Here is a 20,846-nt window from a genome sequence, read left to right as displayed (position 1 = left end):
TGCCAAAAAAGAATTGTTTTGACCATAACTTTTTTTAACCATCAACGTCATTGAAACTTGACAAAATTTATTTGTTAATTGAAACACAGAAATCTCAATGTCAACCATTGATAAATGAATTTTTATTGCGATCCCTCTTGTACAACCAATGCAGATTATTGAGCTACAAAGATACATGTGAAATTGTCTCTGATATATTTTATTTGTTGATTTTGGATTGGGCGTATCATACCACATACCCAGTGTATATAAGCATGTTATGGATGAGAAACTTTTCAGAATGCTATTTCTGTTCATCAAAAACTTCACCAGTCAATGTATCAGACTTGAAACATGGCTAAAGTGTCCATTAATCCACATTTTTAGACAGTTTTAAGTCCTCAAGTACTGCATTAATATAAGTTAACTAGTTTATTTAAATATCTACCATACTCATATCATCAAAGGTGAAACAAATAGGAACACCATGTGTGAATAAAAAAATTCAGCCACAGTAGTTTTCTTCATTACTTTGGAAAAATGGTATCATTAAAAGCCTATATACAATGAAAAGCACAATTTGATACTTGCATCACTTCCTTTAGAAATTGCCTCTGAACTTCTGTTCGCACATGCAGCACATCCAATTCATACTCACACCTGGCTTAGATATGACTGAGCAGCTCGCATGATTGCAATATAATTGTAATAGTGAAACTAACATGCTGCTGATTATCTTAAAATCGCCTTAATAAACGTTAATGTTGTCAATCATGTCCTCTTTTACTTTTTTTATTAAGGATGGTGTCGCAGGCAAAATTGTACAAAGGCCAGGTTACACATGCATAATACACAAGTTGGTGTCTTGACCTGCTCATGAGATATTTTATAATTAAACAAGCAAATTCGTTGAAGTGATATCCCCTGCCAAATAAATTTTGTTTATGGATGGGTGTACAACTAAAAGAAAAGGTATAAGTGAAGCGTTGTGCTTTTGTCAATTTTAAGCTCCGCTGTTTTCGGAGAAAACCCGAGGTATTGTCATAGCCAGCTCGTCGTCCGCCGTAGGCGTCGTGCTTAAACCTTAACATTGGCTCTGAAATCAAAGTGCTTCGACCTACAATTTTGAAACTTCATATGCAGATGCACCTTGATGAGTTCTACACGCCACACCCATTTTTGGGTAACTTGGTTAAAGGTCAAGGTCACTGTGACCTTTGATATAAAACTTAAACATAGGCTCTAAAGTCAAAGTGCTTTCACCTACAACTTTGAAACTTCATATGTAGATGCACCTTGATGAGTTCTACACGCCACACCCATTTTTGGGTCACTAGGTCAAAGGTCAAGGTCACTAAGACCTCTATTATAAAAATTAAACATGGGCTCTAAAATCAAAATGCTTCCACCTACAACTTTGAAACTTCATATGTCGATGCACCTTGATGAGTTCTACACGCCACCCCCATTTTTGGGTCACTAGGTCAAAGTGACTGTGACCTCTAAAAAAAAAATGTCTGAAAAGCTTTCGCAGCCGCGCGTGGCGCCCGTTATGCTGTGCTCTTGTTTTAAAACTCATTTGTACCTGTGATGGGCTTGCGGACAATAAAATGCAGACCACTTTATGATAATTGATAACAATTACATCAGGGTATTTTGAGAATCCATTATAGTATGGTAGAATATTTTCCAAATAAGGCATTTTTCATCAAAATGTGTGATTTTAACCTTTGTGTGTGACTTTTACCATGACCCTATGGAAGGGAAAGACTGCCAATAGTATTCATCACCAGAAATGTCACACATGTTGAATATTCAGCATTGCTTTTCAAATATTTATGATAGTAGGTAAAAGTGATATTGGTCTTTAATTATTGGGATCTTCTGCCAAACCCCCCTTGTATAAAGGTATAACGTTTGCAATTTTAAGCATGTCTGGAAAGGTTCCATGTGATATACAGTTATTTATAAGAGCAGTGATTGGTTGTATAATGAATTCTGTGCAAAGTTTAATAATGCTGGGCCCTATACCATCAGCCCCAGCGGATTTGTTTGAATGTAGTTGATCAATTAAAGTACTAACATCTAATGAAGTAATAAACTGCACAGAGAAATCTGCGAGTTCGAATTAACTTGTAAACACTGTAGAAGTCACATTTCATGCCCAATCTTCATGTAACTTTGTCAAAATGTCCGTCTTAATGATATGTTGGTTGAGTTCAAAAGTGGTTCTGGTCCGTTGAAAAACATGGCCCCGAGTGGGCAGGGCAGTTTTCCCTATTTGGCTATAGAGAAACCTTGTAAACACACTAGATGTCACAATTTTTGCCCGATCATGGAAGTTGGACAAAACATTGGTTTTTTTTATATCTTGGACGAGTTCGAAAATGGTCCAGATCGGTGAAAAACATGGCCGCCAGTGGGCGGGGAATTTTTCTCTATATGTATATAGTGAAAACTTGTGAACACTCAAGAAGTCACATTTTTGGCCCAATTTTCATGAAATGTGGACAGAACATTTGTTTCCTTGATACAAGAGTTGAGTTAAAAAATTGTTCCGGTCAGTTGAATAACATGGCTGCCGAGGGGGGGGGGGGGGCAGTTTTCTTATATTTATATATAGTAAAAAAAAGCTTGTGAACACTCTAGAAGTCACATTTTTTCCCAATCATCATGAAACTCAGATGAGTTCCCAATGGTCCCGATCGGTAAAAAAACATGGCCGCCAGGGGGGGGGGGGCAGTTTTCCTTATGTGACTAGAGAGAAACTTTGTGATCGAACACTATAGAAGTCTCATTTTTGCCTAATCATCGTGAAACTTAGTAAATACATTGGTTTTATTTATTTCTCGGACAAGTTGGAAAATGGCTCAGATCGGTGAAACACACTTTTTAGCTCACCTGATTGCTCAGGTGAAGTTTTAGAATTGGTCTTTGTCCGCTGTCCGTTCGTCCACATTTGGTTTGCAAACACTCTAGCATTCACACTTCTCAAGCATTCTTAATGAAAGTTGCTGAAAGATCTCAGTCAAGTTTGATAAAGAGCAAAATCACATAATTAATGCCATAATTATTTCCCTTAGATTGTCCAAACTTTCATTATATTATACAAAATCCTTGTAAACACTCTAGTGGTCACAATTTTGTTTCAGATTTTATGAATCTTGGTCCAAATATTTATTTTTGTAAGCAAAGTTTGGTATGGGGGGTCAACTCAAAATATAGGTCACCAGGTAAAATCTTACAAAAACAAAAACACTCCATACTCCAGAGTTTTGGTTCAATAATGATGAAATTTGACCAGGATGTTTGTCTGGACAATATCTAGGTCAAGTTTGACGTTTGGTAAAGAGTAAATTAACCGACTCCTCTCAGGTGAGCGAACTAGGGCCATCTTGGCCCTCTTGTTTATATTTGATAGGGGCATTGTTATTAAGAACTGAGTTTAATATGTTATAAAATACTTCAAATGCCCCATTAGTATCCTTTATTGTTTCAACTATATCAAAATTAGCGTTTGCTTAGAAAATTGATTTCATTAAATTTTTTAAAACATCTGTACTTAATAATTGTATGATCATCTGTCTTAACAATTTTCCTTTGACGCTTAATGTGAAAACTACTGGGTAATGACTTATGCCTATTTTTGGTATGATAACCTCAGAAATGTTGTCATATTTTGAATACAAATGGTCTAACATTGATGATGAACGTTCAGTAACTCTTGTTGGAAAAGATGTTGTTTTAAATTAAAACCTATGGCAGGGGATAATTATTTAAATAGAACTTAAAATACATATATCTGCAAACACCAACTTGTTCAATACATTTCAAAATATGAAGACCAAAAGCACAATACAAAATTAAGAGGAGATATTATTGACACAATCGCAAGTTACCTTCGTTTTTATCAAATTCAGTGAATATTGTCGGTTCTGGTTTTGGTCCGGAACAGTCAAGAAACCAATGATGTAATTGATTGTGCATTTACAAAATGTCAACTTATTACATATGGTAGATGTATTAAAAGCATATCAATGAGATGTATGTTTTTGTTATACAGAGTAAGGATATTTTTGCCAATACAGTAGACTCTGCCAATACCCTACTCTCCGAATACCGGAAATCGCCCGATTCCGAACGGTCGGGCCAGTCCGGTATTTCCCCTTCTATTGTTTTGTTTAAAAATGTTGAATAAACCAAACTCTCTCAAAACCGGAAACCGAACGGATATCTCCTTGAATCTCGTCATTTTCAATGTAAAATACATTGAGTACACCGGACGGTCCAAATTCTCAAGATGCTCGAGGCGTGTAAATTACAATACCTAGTCAGTACGGCGCGTGCGGTGTCACACATTCCGCTCGTGCAATTATTGATAATCGGATTAAACATATCATAAAAGTGTCAAGTCGTTACCGCGCTATTGAAGTCCGATTAAATAATGTAAGACAAACTGTGAATGTCTATTATAGACGTGCGGTAACACCAAAAAGTGATTGACGCAATCATTTTATTAAGGTTATGATAAACAATTGAATTACAAAATTAATGCATGTTGTTGCGACAATCACTTTCTTGTGATCTTCTTGGGTAGTTTAAAAGATCTTATAGCCATGTTTTAAATGCTTAAATGGTTGTTTGTTTGTTTGTCTGATAAATCTGTGATAAATATGACCGTTAAATATCCATCCATCTGTATGCAAATTCATTAATTGCCTTTTTGTAATTTCAGACGCATCTTTAGTATTTATGAATGTCTTGATAATATGACGCTGTTTTTCTGTGTGTATGTTTTTTGAAATGTTTTATGTCTTGAATAATAAATCGTATGTCACAACAATTGTATTTGTGTCGTAATTCGTCAAAATTGTCTATGACCTTTGGCGCTTTCTATTTGTAACAAATAAAAATTAATTAATTCAGAGCTATTTATAGCGAACTTGAACACGACTCACTCGCCTATATGAAAAATGTCACATACCCATGTACATGTAAAAAACACCACGCTCACTTTGGGTTTAATAAAAACAGGTCGGTATGGAATGTTTTTTGCTTTTAATCAAATAACATGATGTGTTTGTGAAACACAATGTCCCCCTATATGACGTTTGACCTTGAAGGATGACCTTGACCCTTCCCCATTCAAAATGTGCAGCTCCATGAGATACACATGCATTTCAAATATAAAATTGCTAGCTTCAATATTGTAGAAGTGACATTACATGAGCAATTTTGACCCATATATTTGACCTTGAAGGGTGACCTTGACCTTGACCTTTCACCACTCAAAATGTGCAGCTTTATGAGATACACATGCATTCCAAATATCAAGTTGCTATCTTCAATATTGCAAAAGTATTCATAAAATAAGCGATTTGGGTCACATATATTTGACCTCTGACCTTGAAGGATGACCTTGACCTTGACCTTTCACCACTCAAAATGTGCAGCTCCACGAGATACACATGCATGCCAAATATCAAGTTGCTATCTTCAATATTGCAAAAGTATTCATAAAATAAGCTATTTGGGCCACATATAGTTGACATCTGACCTTGAAGGATGACCTTGACCTTGACCTTTCACCACTCAAAATGTGCAGCTCCATGAGATACACATGCATGCCAAATATCAAGTTGCTATCTTCAATATTGCAAAAGTATTCATAAAATGAGCGATTTTGGCCACATATATTTGACCTCTGACCGTGAAGGATGACCTTGACCTTTCACCACTCAAAATGTGCAGCTCCATGAGATACACATGCATGCCAAATATCAAGTTGCTATCTTCAATATTGCAAAAGTATTCATAAAATAAGCTATTTGGGCCACATATATTTGACCTCTGACCTTGAAGGATGACCTTGACCTTTCACCACTCAAAATGTGCAGCTCCATGAGATACACATGCATGCCAAATATCAAGTTGCTATCTTCAATATTGCAAAAGTATTCATAAAATAAGCTATTTGGGCCACATATATTTGACATCTGACCTTGAAGGATGACCTTGACCTTTCACCACTCAAAATGTGCAGCTCCATGAGATACACATGCATGCCAAATATCAAGTTGCTATCTTCAATATTGCAAAAGTATTCATAAAATAAGCTATTTGGGCCACATATATTTGACCTCTGACCTTGAAGGGTGACCTTGACCTTTCACCACTCAAAATGTGCAGCTCCATGAGATACACATGCATGCCAAATATCAAGTTGCTATCTTCAATATTGCAAAAGTATTCATAAAATAAGCTATTTGGGCCACATATATTTGACCTCTGACCTTGAAGGATGACCTTGACCTTGACCTTTCACCACTCAAAATGTGCAGCTCCATGAGATACACATGCATGCCAAATATCAAGTTGCTATCTTCAATATTGCAAAAGTATTCATAAAATAAGCTATTTGGGCCACATATATTTGACCTCTGACCTTGAAGGATGACTTTGACCTTTCACCACTCAAAATGTGCAGCTCCATGAGATACACATGCATGCCAAATATCAAGTTGCTGTATTCAATATAGCAAAAGTTATTGCAAAATGTTAAAGTTGGCGCAAACAGACCAACCAACAGACCAACCAACCAACAGACAGGGCAAAAACAATATGTCCCCCACTACTATAGTGGGGGACATAAAAACACATTTTTTGAAGAATATTTTAAACATAAAAATTACATGAGTACAGTTATCACATGGTACATGTACACGTATATGATTTGTTGTATTCTTATATGATTTTGTACACAATGCATACAATATATATATTTCCACAATATGCCTACTCTTGGTAAACCGGAACTCTCTAAAAACAGGACGATCAGGCCGGTCCTCAGTCCATCCGGTTAACAGAGAGTCTACTGTATCAATAATTGTGATGTTGTCTCTTGTGTTGACTGTTCTACTATTTGATAAAATGTATCATATTGAAAGTATCAGTGTATACTTGAACATGTTCATGTTACTATCTAATTACCGGTATTTAAAACACATGAGTTGTTTGAATGTTTCTTTGTGACATCAGTGAAAATATGAAAATCCAACTTTTGTCATCTTTAAGATTGTAAGTGATGTTGTAACATCACTGGTAAACAACGGAAATTTTACAATGGTTTTATATACAAAACTAAATATTATTTCCAATTTGGAAAGAAAAAAGCAACACAAATAAAAATCTAAAGTCCGAGGTGTTGCCTGATAGTTTACGTGTAACATGAGCAATTATGTCCCATGTACAAGGCTACAATCAGACATGAGCAATTATGTCCCATGTACAAGGCTACAATACACATGAGCAATTATGTCCCATGTACAAGGCTACAATCAGTTTACGTGTAGCATGAGCAATTATGTCCCATGTACAGGGCTACAATCAGTTTTACCTATGTTCTCATGTTTATAGCTTAAATAGTTTAAGATTTATTTGTTGAAAAAACAATTGAGGACATCCCCAACATTGACAACAAAAGTAACTATTTTATGTTGACTATTTCCTTGGTGCAAGATTTTTTGGAATGGTGATAAAATGGTCATATTGTACTTAAGTCATTGTGATAACTTACTTTCTTCAACCACATATATTTATCGCATACAAATTTAACTAAATAGTGTTATTATCTTGATGGCTAGGTACTACAGAAAGCTTACTTTCTTCAACCACATATATTTATCACATACAAATTTAACTAAATAGTGTTATTATCTTGATGGCTAGGTACTACAGAAAGCTTACTTTCTTCAACCACATATATTTATCACATACAAATTTAACTAAATAGTGTTATTATCTTGATGGCTAGGTACTAAAAAAGCATCAAACTAAGGTTAGAAAAGACCAATAATTTAAAAGACAGTACATCACTTTCGTGATAAGTAATCATTTATTATGGCCATATGTCAAACATTAAATATAATTGGCAAGATCCTATAAACATAATATCTAAACAAAAAACAAAGTGACTTCCCTAATTTAAAATACCGCAATATAATATTAAATACCTGATACTTTAATCAACATCATATTAATCATAAAATAATTGACACCATATTCAACATCATAGTAATAATCAAATAATTGAAAGCATAATTATCATCTTGATCACAATTCACACAAAAGCACCAAAGCGCTAATCCCAATTAGCAACCAACAAAGTCATTAAATTATATTAGGTGAACATCAGAAGCTGGGTGATAATGACTATAAATGGCACCTGAAAGTTGCAATTTGTGCAACTGCATGGCATAAAATATACAGTGAACAGTCTACTAGAATATGTGTATAACAGCGTTTAACAAACGAATGAACATATAGCTTGTTTTATTCGTTACATTCCTCCATATTTCAGCATTTCATCAATCACTTACAAGGTATACATAATATTGTAATGCTTCTTTTTTGCTTAATTCAAACAAGTAAAGGTAACAGACCATATTTATCTCATGTACACATTTTGAGACACTGTTCCCAAAACTTGTTAAGGACACGATTTAATGATCAAAATTAACAAACAACATTTTGGAGACAGTCCAACAGGTAAGTGAAGCGCTAACACCTCCAGAGGGCACCACTCCAACTTCAACAGAGAAAGCAAGACATGGTAGAGCCACATTCACTTGGTCTCAGATTCGCCCAGTTCCTTGGCACGTAGTGTGGCAGCCTCTACAGCATCAATGAGAGCCGCTCTGAACCCGGCCTTCTCCAGTTTATGCATGGCTGCGATGGTGGTGCCGCCCGGGGAGCACACCTGGTCCTTCAGCTCTCCTGGATGCTTGCCAGTCTCCAGGACCATTTTCGCCGCACCCTGTAGATGAAACAAGCAAATGCGTTGATTGATATCCCAAGCCAAATATATTTTGTTTATTGATGGGTGCAGAACTAAAAGAAAAGGTTATTTAAACAACAAAGGGTAATAACTCTTATTTAAGAAAGTTTTGGGTGATATCTATACACACATAAGTTTCATGTTGAAATCTATTATGGTCAATTAGATATATCTCTGCAAAGTTTGTGACATCATATAAAGAAACAAAAGGAAATAACTCTTATTTAAGACAGTGTAGGGTAATTGTTCTTGTGCATGACACTCCTCTTTATTGATATCTATACACCCATAAAGTTTCATGCAGAACACTTACACAGTCTCTGAGATATAGCCCTGAAAATTTTGTGACAGACAGTCATCATACAAAACTACAAATGGGCAATAAATCTTATTAAAGAAAGTGTATTGTTATGGTTCTTATGAATGTCACTTCCCCTTATTGATATCTTCACACTTTTGAAGTTTCATGTTGAAATCTCATATAGTTTCTGAGATATAGCCCTGAAAAATTTGTTACAGACAGACTGATGGATGGACAACGTCCAAACTATATCCCTCTGTCTTTAGCAGGAGATTATAATCAGATAGGTAGACATAGTTCGATCCTAAAATATTGACACAATTATGAATGCTAATTGAAAAGTACAGTCAACAATATGTTTCGTCTGCAGAAATTCACCAAAACCAAAATTTAACTAGAGATTGCCAAGCAATATGGTCGCAATATGGTTGCCATAGCAGTATTTCTAGTCTATTTGTTGCCATAGCAACCAGAATTTTTGACTAATGAACAAAATGAAACTAGAGCTTTGTCACAGACGTGACGCATACCCCCACGTGCCGCATTGACACAGACTATTTTGCATGCTGTCTTCACAAAACAAGAGAATGTAATTTATTGCAATTTTTAAGAATTATTATGCCATTATTATTAACAGCCATTTTGACCTTTGAACTTTTGAATTCTTTCCCATGCCACACTGTCCAATGACTGTGAATAAAATTAATGTACAGAGTCATTTTAAAATCTCACAATGAATGACATAGTTATTGTCCAGACAAGATCATTTATTACCATTTCTGACCTTTGAACTAAAAGTGTGACCTTGACCTTGGAGATATCTACGTAATTCTTTCGCGCAACACACCGTCCAATGATGGTGAACTAAAGAGCCAAATGATTTAAAAATCTCACAATAAATGACATAGTTATGGCCAGACAAGCTAATTATGGCCATTTTTGACCTTTGAACTCAAAGTGTGACCTTGACCTTGGATATATCACGTAATTCTTTTGCGCGACACACCGTCCAATGATGGTGAACAAATGTGCCAAATGATTTTTAAATCTCACAATGAACGACATTGTTATGGCCCGGACAAGCTCGTTTAGGGACAGTTTTTACCTTTGAACAATAAGTGTGAACTTGAATTTGGAGATAGCGACGTAATTCTTTCGCGCAACACAACTTCCAATTATGGTGAACAAATGTGCCAAAGGATTTTAAAATCTTACAATGAATGACTTAGTTATGGCCCGGACAAGCTAATTTATGATTGTTAAACTCAAAGTGTGACCTTGACCTTGGAGATATCGACGTAATTCTTTCGCGTGACACACCGTCCACTGATGGTGAACAAATTTGCCAAAAGATTTTAAAATCTCACAATAAATGACAAAGTTATGGCCCGGACAAGCATTTGACCTTTGAACCCTAAGTGTGACCTTGACCTTGGAGATATCAACATACTTTTTTCACACGACACACCGTCCCATGATGGTGAACAAATGTACCATGTCATTTTAAAATCTAACAATTAATGACATAGTTATGGTCCGGACAAACTTTCGGTTTAAAACACACTAAGTGACCCCGTGACCTAGTTTTTTGACCTGGCATGATCCATATTCAAACTTGACCTTGACGTCATCTAGATACAACTTGTGACCAAGTTTGGTTAAGATCGGATGAAATTTCGGGACTGACCTACAGAACGACAAAGTGACTCCTATATAGCCCCCATTACCAGTAATGGGGGTATAATGACGTGCATAATGTCCATATTGCCATCTATCCATGTTTCAACTTTCATAAACTAATATTAAGTGACGGACAGACTGACAGACAGACTGACTGATGGAGCGCAAACCATAAGTCCCCTCCGGTGAAACCGGTAGGGGACAATAAATGGCAGAATCCAAACAAAGGGAAGTAACTTTTCTATACAAATAGTTGATATTTACGATTCTGTTTATCTAAGCAGTTTTTTCATCCACAGTGTCTTAATTGAATATAATAGGCTGTGACACCATTTATTTAACAAGAATATTGATGTTAAACTTAGCAGTATTGCAAATCGAAATGAGTTAAAAGGCAAAACATGGGGTATGTGTTTCAAAGTCCCATACCCATAATTCTGTTCAGGCTCAACAGAATTTTGCTAATTTTTATCAGAGAATGCCACCTTACAAGAGGATTAACAAAAACATAACCTTGAAAATTCCCTCAGAGATGGTAGCAGGGTCATATTCAGCTCAAGGTCTATCAATTACTACTGTACTAAACAGTTTTGTCTGTTTTACCATTCATATAAGAAATTCAAAAGATATATATACATGTATTAATATGCCCGTTTGTTCTTTTAATTATATTTCCTACGCACCAATAAAAAAAATCAGATACGTTTACAAAAAATCCTTTTCAGAACACATTTGCAGGCCTTAATACATGCAAATCAATTTCAATTTCATTAAAAAATAATTTGTTATCAAATAGTGTTGACATTACTGAAGCTTATAATCTTATGTTCTATTGAATAAAATACTCTGGTCCAAGTGCTAAATGTTATCTACAGCAAAAATACTTGGCAAAACATTCAAATGATACTTTATATAACTTCATTATCAAGATTACAGAAAACCCCTTTGTTCAGTAAAAATTCATGTTAGACATTTGAAGTTAAACTTCTTAGGTCTTAATGTGTAGAGAACAATCATATGATTAACTAAGAAACACTCTAAAGCTGAATGGATGTAATACAAAATTTCTTATTATAAATAAAAATAAATAACAGTTATCACTTTTTTTACATCGTTACAATATTGACAATGGCATCTAACAGAGAAGACTCATTAAAAAGTGGATCGGACGTTAAACAGGATGATAAGGCATCTAACAAAGAAGACTCATTAAAAAGTGGATCGGACGTTAAACAGGACGATATGGCATTTAACAAAAAAGACTCATTAAAAAGTGGATCAGACGTTAAACAGTGCGATATGGCATCTAACAAAGAAGACTCATTAAAAAGTGGATCGGACATTAAACAGAACGATATCGCATCTAACAGAGAAGACTCATTAAAAAGTGGATCGGACGTTAAACAGGACGATATGGTATCTAACAGAGAAGACTCATTAAAATGTGGATCGGACGTTAAACAGGACGATATGGTATCCAACAGAGAAGACTCATTAAAAAGTGGATCGGACGTTAAACAGGACGATATGGTATCTAACAGAGAAGACTCATTAAAAAGTGGATCGGACGTTATACAAGGCGATATGTGCTCCGCTTGCAGTACAAAAGAGGCCAAGTTTTACTGCGAGGAATGCTCCAAGTACTTCTGTGACAGTTGTGTGGAGCTCCACAACCAGCTGTTCACCAGCCATCCCGCCTACGGGAAAGGTCAGATGGAGAAGTGGCCGGTTACTATGGCAACCCTGGACCTTGTGGACATGTGTACAGAGCACAGGGACATGAGGATAGATTTTTACTGTGAGAACCATAGCCAACTCTGCTGCCTTGCTTGTATTTCAGCAAATCACAGGTAAACCAACTCAACCTATATGATATAATTTATAATGATTCATACTTAACGAATTTGTTACCAGGTAATGTTCAGTGTCAAATAGAGAATATGCTTGAAAAATACAACTGACATGTATTACAGAATACATGTGTTGGGTTTAATTCTACCTGGCATATGCTGTAATGACATCTTTTTAACTTTTAGAAACAGTGGTCTTGACCCAATTGTCCCCAAAAGCAATCCAAAGACATCTGCATGTAAGCTACCTATACACACAATTTTTGTGCGAAAACTTCATCCAAACTAAAGTATTGAGCAGAAACCATTTTTTGAGTAACTGTGACCTTGAATCTGAAACATCTACCCCCGAAAACAATCCAAAACTAAGTACCCTTGCAAGCTGACTACTTATAAAGTTTCATAAAGATTTGTCAATACAATAACTAATGTTATTGACCAGAAACCACTTGTGTCCTTTTTTTGTAACTGTGACCTTGACCATGACAAATCTGGCCCCAGTTAAATGCTATCCCAAACTGTGCCTGCATGTAGGCTACCTGAACTCCAAATATCAATGCAAATCCTAATTCCAAACTGAATTTACTGAAAAGAAACCATTTTGCTATTTTTAGTAATGATGGCCTTGACATTATCCTGACTAGCCAAGTACAATCCCAAGCTAGACCTAGAAAGCTTGTTAAGTCAAGTTCCTGTAAGCTTGCTCTATACAAACTAAAGTTATTGGAAGGAAACCACGTTTTACGCCACCCACCTGCCATACTCCAATTTAAACAAGAGGCACATGAGGGCCTGAATTGCTCTACTGCTATAACCACTGTGCAAGTTTGGAAAGAATAAGATGGAAACTGTGTACTTAATCGCGCAAACAAGGAGAATTTTCTCAAATTCAAGGGGAGATTATTGTGTACTTATTTCTCCGATACTGCTCATATTCAATAGGGTTCAAGTCCTCATTGATATAAAGATACTTTGCAAATTTGGAAATAATTGGATGAAAACTGTGGAATTTATTGTGTAAACAAGCGGAATTTCAAAATTTTCTCATATTCAAGGGGAAGTCATTCTGGACTTATTGCTTCGATATTGCTCTTTTTAAACAAGGGCTGAGTGTTTAACATGCCCCATATGGGCTGTCAGTTGTAGTGGCAGCATTGTGTGAACACATTTTTTGTCACTGTGACCTTGACCTTTGACCTAGTGACCTGAAAATCAATAGGGGTCATCTGCCAGTCATGATCAATGTACCTATTAAGTTTCATGATCCTAGGCCTTATTATTCTTGAGTTATCATCCAGAAACCATTTTACTGTTTTGAGTCACTGTGACCTTAACCTTTGAGCTCAAAATGAATAGGGGTCATATGCCAGTCATGATCAATATAACTTTGAAGTTTCATGATCCTAGGCGTAAGCATTCTTGAGTTATCATCCGGAAACCATTTTACTATTTCAAGTCACTTTGACCTTGACCTTTGACCCAGTGACCTGAAAATCAATAGGGTTCGAGTTCTCATTAATATAAAGACACTGAACAAGTTTGAAAAGAATCGGATGAAAAGTGTGGACTTTATCGGATAAACAAGAAAAGTCTAACGCACTCACACACACACACACACAGACACCATGCCATCCCATAAGCTCTTCTGCCTTTACCAGGATGTGCAACTTCTAATAAATACTTGGTTAAAAATTCTGGCAAATTTCAGCAGCAAGTTCTTATTTTGTATTTTTGTAGCCAGTGCATTAGAGTCACACCAACAAATGAGAAAGCAAAGGTCCACAAAATTGGAGATATCACAGAGCTATTGTTCAGCATGAAGACAATGCAACACCAACTGCAGGGATATCTGCACGATTGGGACGGCTCTATGCAGTCATTGGAGGCCTCATACCAGGAGATACGACAAGAACTTGCAGCACTGCGGCAGAAAATAAATGCTGCTATCGATAAGCTAGAAACAGCAACAGCTGTGGATATGGATAATCTGAGAGCTAAACTGAAGGAATCTTTGAAGAGGGATAAAGACCAATGCATCAGTGTCCGTGCACACCTGGCGCATCTCAGTGACACAATAAAGGAAATACACATGATGAATAAGGAACAATCTTTCATAGCTTACGAAAAATGTAAACAGCAGCTGCGGCAGGCAGAAATGTTTGTAAAGGAGACATCAAGCAATAAAGAGTATTCAATGGCCTATATTGCCAGATGTGACATTGAACACTACTTATCTACACTGACAAGTCTGGGGACCATTGTTAGAGCCAACGAAGTGATCCAATTGGGACTCGAGTCTTATCATTCTTTAATATTGGGGAATGAATTGGGCTATAATGTTACAAGTGGCATCTGCCAGGTAAGTACAGGAGAGATTCTTATTTCTGACAGCAAAAAGAAGTTTGTAAAGTTGTTAGATAAGTCATTTACAATTGTGCAAAACATTCACATGTGGGGATACCCTACAGACATTTGCCATATTGCTGACTGTGAAGTGGCTTGTCCAGTTATTGATAAAGATAATGAAAAAAAACAACGGGTACAGTTCCTCACTGTGGAAGATGGACGTATGAGTAAAGGCAGAGAATTTGAGCTAGATCATCCCTCTCATAGTAAGGCCTATCGCCATGGTGACCTATACATAACGTCAGGCACTGCCCTGTACCTCTACGACTTGAATGGGACACAGATGAAAAAGCTGTATGAGGATACCAGTAGTGAAGGCACCCTAAGAGGTATTTTGTTAAAATTGAAAACTTGATTAACCCTCTAAAATACAGTCTTCTCTCATTATCTCGACATCACATATCTCGATTTTCTCGATATGTCGAGGTAAGCTCAATGTCCCAACTTTTTTCCTTCTTTAACTATATTAATAAACATCCCATATCTCGATTTGCATTATCTCCAATAATTTGATATCTCGATATAAAAATTTGTCCCGAGTCCCAATTGTACATGTACCAGAATTTAATGTGGTTCATCTTGAAGTGCGAATCACTGTCCCAGTGTTGGCAAAGGTGAGAAATTTTTCCTTTGATACTTCACCGTCCCGCTTCGTCTGGCTGCTCCTGATACTGTGCGGTAGATAATTGATCCGTTAATTGCATAAATGATCACACGTTTCTAATGTCTTTAGCCATTTAAACTTGAGTAAGGCCTGTCACTTTAACTGCAATTAATACACAGCCTGCCGACAGGCCAAAAGACTAATTGAAAATTACATTATACATTATATTAAAAGTGTGCATACCTTAACATAAAATTCGATGTTTCATCTTTATTTTGATACCCAAATCATTTTCGGAACAAAGGATTAATACATCCCATCTTTATATTTGAAATGGGTAACACCCTACATGCACGCGTCAAGAATTTCCAAAATGGCGGCCGTGTCAAATATGCTATGTTCGTGACGCGATAAAAGTTTTCCTCATCCGCGAAAAAGAAGTAAATTCTATGAAATGAATTTGTATCTGTTATTTCTTTGAAAACGCCTGATCGGATATCTCAAGCTCTCGTTATCTCTATATTTGTTCTTGTTCCCGGCGACTTTGAGATAACGAAAGTAGACTGTATAAATTTATATAAGTTAACACCTCACATAAAGCTACTTGTGGAGTGTATGAATATTGCTGTTGACTTAAATGTGTAATCTTTTTTACAGGTAGTACAGTGGCCGACTGTGCTGTAAGTCCAAACGGGAACATGATCTATGTAATCAACAAATGCTGCCATCAACTTCTTACCCTGGCCAGGGATGGCACTGTGCTGTCCTATTTCACACACCCACAACTACAACATCCAAACGGAGTGTGCGTTACCCCTGCAGGACAGGTTTTGGTTTGTGCATACGTCTCTAACAATGTTATGCAAGTGGACAGAGAGGGGAAGAGGAAGATAGCTATTGTTACACAAATCAGTAGCCCCACCGCAGTGTTTTACAGTAGAGATGACCTTGTAATGTTGGCACACCAGTCAAGCAGTCTACTTTATGTATATAATTCAGAGGTCAATCAAAGCTTGAACAAACATTGAAACAAAATCTGGTTCAGGCTCTAATGTTTGTAAAATAGAAACAAAATATTTTTTGTAACATGCAACCCATATAAAACAAGAGCACCGCCTTGCGGGTGCAGACCGCTCATCTATTTTTCTTTTTAAGGTGTAGGGACCTATCTCAATTTCAATTTTTAGGATTCTTAGGTGGGATGGTTTGACGGTATTTCAAAAATTAAATAATAACAAGGGACAAAATTGTCACAAAACCAGGTTTTCATTGTGAAAAAAAATCTGATAAAGGGAGAAAACTCAAACTGAACTTTTGAAATGAACAAACAAAATTAACCCCCTTTGTAAGTTTGTTTTAAAAAAAAATCTATTTTTAGTCGTGGCGACCTTGACATTGGAGATATTGACGTGATTCTTTCGTGCGACACACCGTCCCATGATGGTGAACAAATGTGCCAAATGATTTTAAAATCTCACAATGAATGACATAGTAATGGCCAGAACAAGCTCATTTATGGCCATTTTTGACCTTTGAACTCAAAGTGTGACCTTGACCTTGGAGATATCGACGTAATTATTTCGCGCGACACACCGTCCAATGATGGCGAACAAATGTGCCAAATGATTTTAAAATCTGACAATGAACGACATAGTTATGGCCCGGACAAGCTTGTTCCGCCAGCCCGCCAGCCAGCCCGCCCGCCAGCCAGCCAGCCAGCCCGCCCGCATTCGCCAATCTAATAACCAGTTTTTTCCTCGGAAAACCTGGTTAAAAATAAATATTTGTGTTTTTTAACCATATTTGAAAAAAAACAAGAGATGTGTTCGTCAGAAACACAATGCACCCCATTGCGCTGCTTTGAAATTTTTTTAATTTATTTTTTTTTACCTTTGACCTTGAAGGATGACCTTGACCTTGAACTTCCACCACTCAACATGTGCAGCTTTATGAGAATGCCGCTTTGAAATATATATTTTTTGACCTTTGACCTTGAAGGATGACCTTGACGGATGACCTTGAACTTCCACCACTCAAAATGTGCAGCTTCATGATAACGCCGATTTGATTTTTTTTTTTGACCATTGACCTTAAAGGATGACCTATATCTTGAAGGATGACCTTGACCTGTAACTTCCACCACTCAAAATATGCAGCTTCATGAGAACCCCGCATTGAATTTAAAAAAAAAAAATTACCATGAAGGATGACCTTAACCTTGAACTTCCACCACTCAAAATGTGAAGCTCCATGAGATACACACGCATGCCAAATATCAAATTGCTATCTTCAATATTGCAAAAGTTATGGCCAGGGTTTAAGTTTTGGGACAGACACACACATACAATGACAGACAGACACATACAATGACAGATAGATGGGCCAAAAATAATATACCCCTGATCATTTGATCTGGGGTCATAAAAAGTAGCTGGAGCCGAAAAACCTTGCTTCACTTTAAATTCACTTACAATTTCACAAGTTCATGGGTATGACTTGCGTCATCACAAATTTTCATATTATTCCATTTTCATACAAGAGTTGTATTGACTTTAATCATACATTTTATAGTTTTGCCTGGCTTGAATGTTTGAGTTATTATGCACAGTCCAACCAGATCTAGTATATCAGTTACATGAGTATAGGGGTCACTTGAGTATAGCGTTCACTGGAGTATATCGGTCACATAAGTATAGGGGTCACCTGAGTATAGTGGTCACCTGAGTACAGCAGTCACCTGACCTAAGCGGGCAGTCTAGATTCCAACAACAAAAGCCAATATTTATTACACCCAAGTATAACTGTCACCTGCCATTAGCGACCAGCAGCCAGTATATTTTACACCAAAAGCCATTTTTACCTGTTTTAAGCAGTCACTAGGCAGTCATTTTGAGGTGTGAAAAGTAAAGACTTAAGGTAGCGCACCTCTAATGATTACCCACGATTTATTTTACGATTATTGCCGATCTTCAATAATCGGTTATTTCCGAGTGATGCATGTTATTTTTTTCAAAATTCGAATTTTGATATATGTTTATGTAATTCCTTTAGAATACATTATTTTTACAATAAATATTGACTTTGATCCAAATATCATCTGAAAAATACGATTTCGCGACTTCTGCAAAGATCTACGAGCCCTTTTACCTGTTTACTTATGGATATCTAATTTAAGCTGGCACAGATGTGAAGTTGTCGTGGCCAAGTGGTTAAGGCGATGGACTAGAAACCTTTAGGGATCTTCCCGCGCAGGTTCGAATCCTGCGACATCGCATACTTTTTGCGATGCGTTTTATTTCTTTTCTAACGTAATTTGATTTAATATAGCATATAAGCTATGTTTATTGTTAAATATGTTGAAATTTTTATGCACATCCTTCAATTTTTAAAATAAAAACGTTATGGCTAAATTGGGTGATTGACTGCTGAAAATATGAATGATGCATGTTGCATTTTTATTTTTATTTCAAAAAGTAAACGGTAAATCTGTCTATTTCTTGGTATTTTTGCTGTATATAGTGTTTCTATAAAAACTAAGTTTAAAATATAATTTAAATTATTTTATTTTGAATTTTATGACACTTTGTTTTTAACCGACTCAATTTTTACTTGGCTGAAATCAATTACATTTCATGGCGCTCTTCCATAGATAAAAATTCGTAAAAAATAAATGTCTGTAAAAGAATACTTATTTCATCTTGTTTAAACTTTAAACACCTTTACTGCATCTGTACACACCAACTGAATGCCCATATTTGGAAATTTGAATGAATTATGGAACTTTTATATACCCCAGGGGTGAAAATAAACTGGACAAAAGCTGAGCGTGGGGGTGGTTTTGAAAAAATCGGTATATTTTTTTAAAAAGCATGGAAAGCCTACCTACAAATTTGCATGTAGTTCAGTGAAATGATTAAGAAAATAATTAATTAGATTATATTTGGATATGTGCCCATTAGGGGTGCGCTACCTTAAATCTATTTACCTTGTTGTCTCTCAGACTACGCAACTACATGTATTAGGCATCTATTTTTCCGCTTAAAAATCTGATTGCAGTAACTGACATTGATATCATAAATTGTATCAGGTAGTGTTTTTCCCAGGCCATTTTAGCGTGGCGAAAAGCCACGCTGCCCTCCCGGATCGCCACTCTGCCCTTTTCAAAGGCAAATTTTGCCACGCGCCCTTCTTTTCAATGGCAAATTTCGCCACGCGCCCTTATCGATAACATCTTTATTGCCTTACGATCTAACTTGGTCCGCAAAATCAGCTTCCTTGGTGACGCTCCGACTGTGCTTGATTAACTCGAGAGACGTCAACGTCTAATTGACTACATTAATCGAGTAGAATTAATCTATAACAGTGCTCGATTTATAGGTAGTCAAACTGACTGCTCCAAAGCTGTGAATTAGTCATGCGTGAATAACCCCGTGTCAGTATCAATCGATAATGCCGGAGGCTATGTTATACCAAGCGCACTTTACAGTTGGCAATGTGTACTCCTCCACGATAAAATCATTACTTCGGAGACTTTTGATGAAAAACTCGATGTTATTCTCGTGGCAATTGTGCATTGCATGCATTATTCAGTTATATCAAAACCTATATTTTTCCTTATAATTACATTTAAAATCACAAACAAATGTATTCTTTATCGTTTTTGTCTTTAAGATAATTAGATCTAATTATTAAAATAATTACTGAGACGTATACTTATTTAACAAAATGCGAACGCGTATACGATTTAACGTTGCTATGCACACCTGTCGCTTACATCATTTGACATTTTATCAACATGGCGGACTATACAGAATTAAATTGTGACTCGGCAAAAATGGCAAATAACGTCGTGAACGATCGAATTAACGATGGAGATTATACATTAAGAAGTAATTGATGAAATGTCTGTGATAATCAACGATGCATAAAAATGTTTTAGATAGCAACAACATTATTTATTTATTTGTAATCTACTCGGTGGATGTATGTCACGGAAACGAATGTTTGCATATTGTTAGCGATCAATTTACTCGCAATGTTATTTTAAACATCTGTCAAGATTATTTTTAGAAAATGGGATAAGACAAACATGGTTTCATTTATATGTTAGTAGATCTGTGTAAAATGAGATTCATATGCATATATTGCTTTATTATGTTTGTCGTGCTGTACAGTTTATTAAAACAGCAT

At 36.2% G+C, this 20,846-nt stretch overlaps 1 protein-coding gene across 1 annotated transcript in view; it reads right to left on the bottom strand.

Annotated features, from left to right (window-relative positions):
• Positions 1 to 7,850: 7,850 nt before the first annotated feature.
• The window catches only part of LOC127847870 (uncharacterized), a 32,093-nt gene continuing 19,097 nt past the window's right edge, over positions 7,851 to 20,846 (bottom strand). Inside the window, exon 6 of the mRNA XM_052380082.1 lies at positions 7,851 to 8,794. Within this exon, the coding sequence (XP_052236042.1) occupies positions 8,603 to 8,794 (192 nt within the window). The 3' untranslated portion in view covers positions 7,851 to 8,602. The remainder of the gene's footprint in view (positions 8,795 to 20,846) is intronic.

Source organism: Dreissena polymorpha, chromosome 10 (assembly GCF_020536995.1).
Source record: "Dreissena polymorpha isolate Duluth1 chromosome 10, UMN_Dpol_1.0, whole genome shotgun sequence".
Lineage (NCBI taxonomy): Eukaryota > Metazoa > Mollusca > Bivalvia > Myida > Dreissenidae > Dreissena > Dreissena polymorpha.
The sequence above is the reverse complement of the archived record's forward strand: the minus strand, read 5'-3'. Positions and strand labels throughout refer to the sequence as shown.